The 4,894-nt window shown below is 34.7% G+C and overlaps 1 protein-coding gene across 2 annotated transcripts in view; it reads right to left on the reverse strand.

The window, feature by feature from the left end:
• Positions 1-3,575: 3,575 nt before the first annotated feature.
• LOC110452056 (MICOS complex subunit MIC60-like) overlaps positions 3,576-4,894 on the reverse strand; it is an 11,006-nt gene continuing 9,687 nt past the window's right edge. Inside the window, exon 13 of one of the 2 annotated variants that reach the window (XM_021500334.1) lies at positions 3,576-4,592. In XM_021500334.1, the coding sequence (XP_021356009.1) occupies positions 3,973-4,592 (620 nt within the window). In that variant the 3' untranslated portion in view covers positions 3,576-3,972. The remainder of the gene's footprint in view (positions 4,593-4,894) is intronic. The other variant, XM_021500335.1, reaches the window with a different exon arrangement.

The raw sequence follows: 4,894 nt of genomic DNA on the forward strand, positions 1-4,894 counted from the left end.
TGGTCAACATTTTCTGAATACATAACACAGAGATTAAACAAGAAGTGGTTAAAAATGTTCATTCATATCTAACTCAAAATAAAAATAAAAAATTCAAATAAGACGATAATAATAATAATCTTTTATTTACAGATTAAAAAAAAAAAAAAAAGAAGGTTTTAATATAGAATTTATTAAGCTCGATAAATATGATCGTGAACAAAGATTACGAGTTTTAAAAATCCATTTTCCCCCCGATTTTTTTTTTTAACATTCAATCTTGACGGCTGCGTTGCTTTAAAAACTACAATTCAGGTTCCGTAGGACATTTTGGTGATAGGTTTGCTGACTAACCATCACACGGCTATCCAACTGGATGAAACGTCAAATGTGTTCGTAATGTTCGATTTTTATCAGTTCTACGTTTTTGCAAAGCTTACCACTTGAAATAAAATCTATCAGGAAAACAAACATCGCGGAAGAATGTACGTAACGAAAAAGCACGTAGTCAATGCGGGTCTACTTAACCCGTCACGTTCCAAAGTTCAGGATTTTTACCAAAGTGTTGGAAGGTGTCATTTAACAAGTTAACTAACACTACATCTCTGTCTTTTCAAAGACTGCATGGGAATTGATCAACCGTTCAAATCGGAGGACATAGATGATTGGATATTGAATTCCTAGCTTTTGTAAGCATATTTAAATTAAACATTGTTCGATATTGATATTTTTTCAAATTATTTTTTGTTTCTTTATTTTAAGCCAATAATTCACAAGTTAAGATACAAACAGATTTCCATACACATGTTTTATTGTATGTGCCCAAACATATCTCATAGTACTAATTTTACTGAGCATTTATGACGAAAGTTATAATGGAAACGGGTAAGTGTTTCATGTTAACAGAAAAGTTACTTTATCCGGTATCACTTAACTGTTACCAGATATCAATTACCCTTTGTTCATATTCTGTCAGAATAGTATCGGTTATGAGTTCAAATTATAGTTTCGTAGACATTTCGACATTCTCTTTTTTTAAATACATATGGATGTGAATTCCGCCAAGGATTGCTTAAATGTAAACAAATATAAGAAACTGATACCTTTTCACTTTAAATAAATAAGGTAGCGGAAACGTGTAGGGTGGCTTATTTCGAATGTTATACAATATAGACAAATGCTCCGTAACAGTATTAATAGGTGTAATGGAGATTTGCTTAGCAGGAAGAAAATTTGTGATTTCTATACCAAGATCGCAATAAATTCCTTTCCTTTGGTAATTCAGACGTAACTGCAATGTTCAATTAATTTCACATTAGAAAATCAAAGATAAATTGTAATGGAATAATTTTAAATTGCTTTAGTCATTCATTAAAACCACGGTTATTTTATTGGTTTACTTGTAGTTGTGACGAGGGAAAATAAACCATATGTAATAAATCGAGTAAAGAGCTTGTTAGAAATAGCACAACTATTCAGTTTTCCCCGCACATTGATCGTAAATATCACCACTGCGTTTAAAGGATTGTCCACCATTTCACAATAGTACAGAATGTAAACATGTATTTTCCGTTATCTTAATAGCTTTCCTTTCCCAACTGGCTGAAAAGATTAAAGCTTTGACAGAAGAAACAATTTTGAGAATTGGGTGTTCAAGATTGTTCAAGACATCTTTTGAACCCTTCAGTACACCTTCCTTTTATCGTGTTTATGAGTACACCGTGTCACAATACGACGACAATAATGACCTTAGTGACGTTATTAAACAGACGTGCAGTGTAGATGCTTTTAAAAAGAAAAACATAGAATTGGTTTACAGTTAGTAATAAGTGTGATACATAAAGATATCTGTGATATCTACCAATGTTTATACAAAAAAATATGCATCTTTTATTAAGATTATATTTATTATCCTTCTACCATTATAATTGCCTTATTAAGTCTGTACATATATGTATACCAGGGCCGTATTGTAAACTAGGCTATGTCTAAACATTTAACCCTGTAAAAATAAAAGATATTATTATTATTATTATTTAATGGCACTAACAATGGTAGTGATCCGAGTGTGGAGTATGCCTTGGTTGAGAAACTAGAAGAGCCAGCGGTAACACGTTGTAACCTTGGTGATCGTAAGTATCCTTTTTGAGTAGTGACATGGTGTATACTCACTTTACTCATTAGCCTGCACTTAAACAGTACTCCATTAATGATTGATGCTCATGTAATGATGTACCTCCCCATACGCTTCAGCATTAGAGCAATTTGAATTTCCAACTTTTTGGCCAATAGCATCGCCGATGAGTCCTTGATGGACGAAATGTGTAGGGTGCGATGCAATTCATGTTTGGCATATTGTACCTGTTGACATTTTTTAAATGTACAATCATATATGTGTATATGATGTTTATCATTTATAAGGATTCTTTGAAATTTTATAATCCAATACAAAAGACGAAGGTCCGTATCCTCATCATTAATCGGTATTTGAAAAGACTGAAATACAGAAGATTGATTTGCTAGAATTTCGTCTTTTAAATAAAACATAAATTGTATAGGTAGGGTTTCCTTGGTAATGAAGCAGGCCTAGTTCTGTTACAAGCAGGCGATGTTTTGTTGCAGACAATGATTAAGTATTTAGATGCTCCTTCTGAAGACACAGCTACATATAGCTATCGTGTAGAACGTTGTGTAATTCGGAGTCAAGAAGCAGCTAACTCTTTTTAAACTTTCCTTGAATTTTCGGGAGACAACACGAGTTGCCACATATATAGTGTACAAAAAGGTCATCTATCCGAAGAATACCGATTCATCTCCGATGTGTTTTTCTTCTTAAATCCTGCTGGTGCTTCTTTGGTTGTGATCTAAATCTATGAATTTGCTGGAGTTTACATTACACATTTTGATGTGTCCGATTCTTAATTATATAACTTCTGTCGTTTAAGCTTCTTTTTAACGTAAATCTACTAATTTGTTTTTCTTTTTGCTAGAATCTAGTTAAATTCCCATACAATAAATGTACTTGCCAATGAAATACCAACTCTCAATATTTTTTTAGGAGACAGCACGATTGTTTATCCGTCGAAAGGGCCTTTATTTTAATGTCTTATATCTTGTTGGCATTTCAATATTTGTGAGAAAGGAATCATTTGGCGGCAGTCAACTTTCAGGACCACTTGCTGGGGAGAGTGTCATGAAAATTTTCCTTCGTGTTTAAATCCTTTTGTCTTTTAGTATTGATTTGGATTCCATTTTTGTCCACTAGCGGTGTAAATGCTATGGTATTTTTATTTTGAAATTGAAAAAAATGGCTTCAATACGAAACTCTTCAATCATTCAATTATCGAGATTTGATCTTGCGTGTAGACACATTACATTTAAGAGAATTCACTTTGGTCCAGAAGCGAAATAAATTTCGAATAATGTCCCGATAACATTGTTGATATTTCTGCATTTTTTTCTTGGACCATGGATAGAGATTGGTAGATGATTCTAGTCACACACCATGTCAGGAAATAAATACAGAAAAAAACCGCTCAACTATAGATATTGACTTTCAATAGTATTTGTATAAGAAAACATACAAATAACATTTGTGTATTTATATTTTAATAATATCTGTTGTACAATTAATAAAGATGTAAGAACTACAGATATAAATGTCATACATTTTAGTTTTTATTCACTATGTTCACAGAATAACGCTTCTATCTGTGGGCAAACTTACAGATCCCTGTAACATTCTCAATTAACCTTTGAAGAAAGTAATGCATCATAAGGAAAAAGTTCAAGGACAATTATTTTTCATCTTAAAAAGATTCATTGTATGTTAAAATAGATACAAACATTCATCTTTCATCAAAGCACTTGACCACATGATACCGGAGCCAGTACAGCACATTACAAAATCCTTCTGGGAAAACACCAACAAGTTCTTGCAGCGAAACCCACATGTATATATTTTTTCATTTGAACAATCCTAAATGCATAGTATTAAAACAGAGCTCCTAGACCTGTGGCAGATGCAAAGGTTGTAATGCTTTGTGCAGCTTGTTTAGTTTCCATCAGGAGCTTACCTTCCCTTATCCAATCAGATGCCAGAGCTCGTGGCAAACCTTCCAACTGATTCATAAAGCGTACAGCTAGTTCCAAGTTTCCTTGCTTTAGCCAAAACTGTGCATGATCTACTATAGAAAATGTATCCAAGTCCTTTGGATCAACAGTGGTTTCCTCCATTTTAAGATTCACATTCGAAAAGACAAAAAACGATTGGACGTAGGACAGGAAGAAGGTGAAGAGCGAGCTTCTCGACTCATTGACGAGAGCGACTCTCCTACACTTCCTACTCACATCTCTAAACCTGGCATTCAGGTTATCTTCTGTCCAGACACCACGAGTCAACGCAGCCTCGGGAATGGTGTTTATTATAGTGGCAACAAATGGGTGGTGACCTGATGCTTCAGCAATGGCAACCACCTTTCCTTCAAGGGGCGCAACCTGTTCCTCCCAAGACTCGCCAGATTTGTTACCCACACGGATAAGACCGTTGAGGGCCAGACATGCAAGCCACAACTTTTTGGCCTGCTGTCCTGCCTTCCCTTTCTCTGCCTGGACTGTAAGTATAACAAGCACAGCTTTATATGATGGTTCACATTTTAGGTACTTAAACTTAATTTCATGATGTTAACGTTGTTGCAAACAGAACTAAAAAATACTACTATCCTGTTATTTACAGTTTGTTTATAACAGCTATAAATGAGTGGAAAGGTGGGGAGTCTACAAATAGGTGGGTCTACAGGGTGGAGAGTCTACATGTAGATGAGTTTACAGAGGTGGTGGGGGGACTGAGTCTACAGAGTGGAAAAGTGGGGAGTATACAAGTAGGTGAGACTACAGAGGTGGGGGTGGGGGTGGG

Source organism: Mizuhopecten yessoensis, unplaced genomic scaffold, assembly GCF_002113885.1.
Source record: "Mizuhopecten yessoensis strain PY_sf001 unplaced genomic scaffold, ASM211388v2 scaffold6363, whole genome shotgun sequence".
NCBI lineage: Eukaryota > Metazoa > Mollusca > Bivalvia > Pectinida > Pectinidae > Mizuhopecten > Mizuhopecten yessoensis.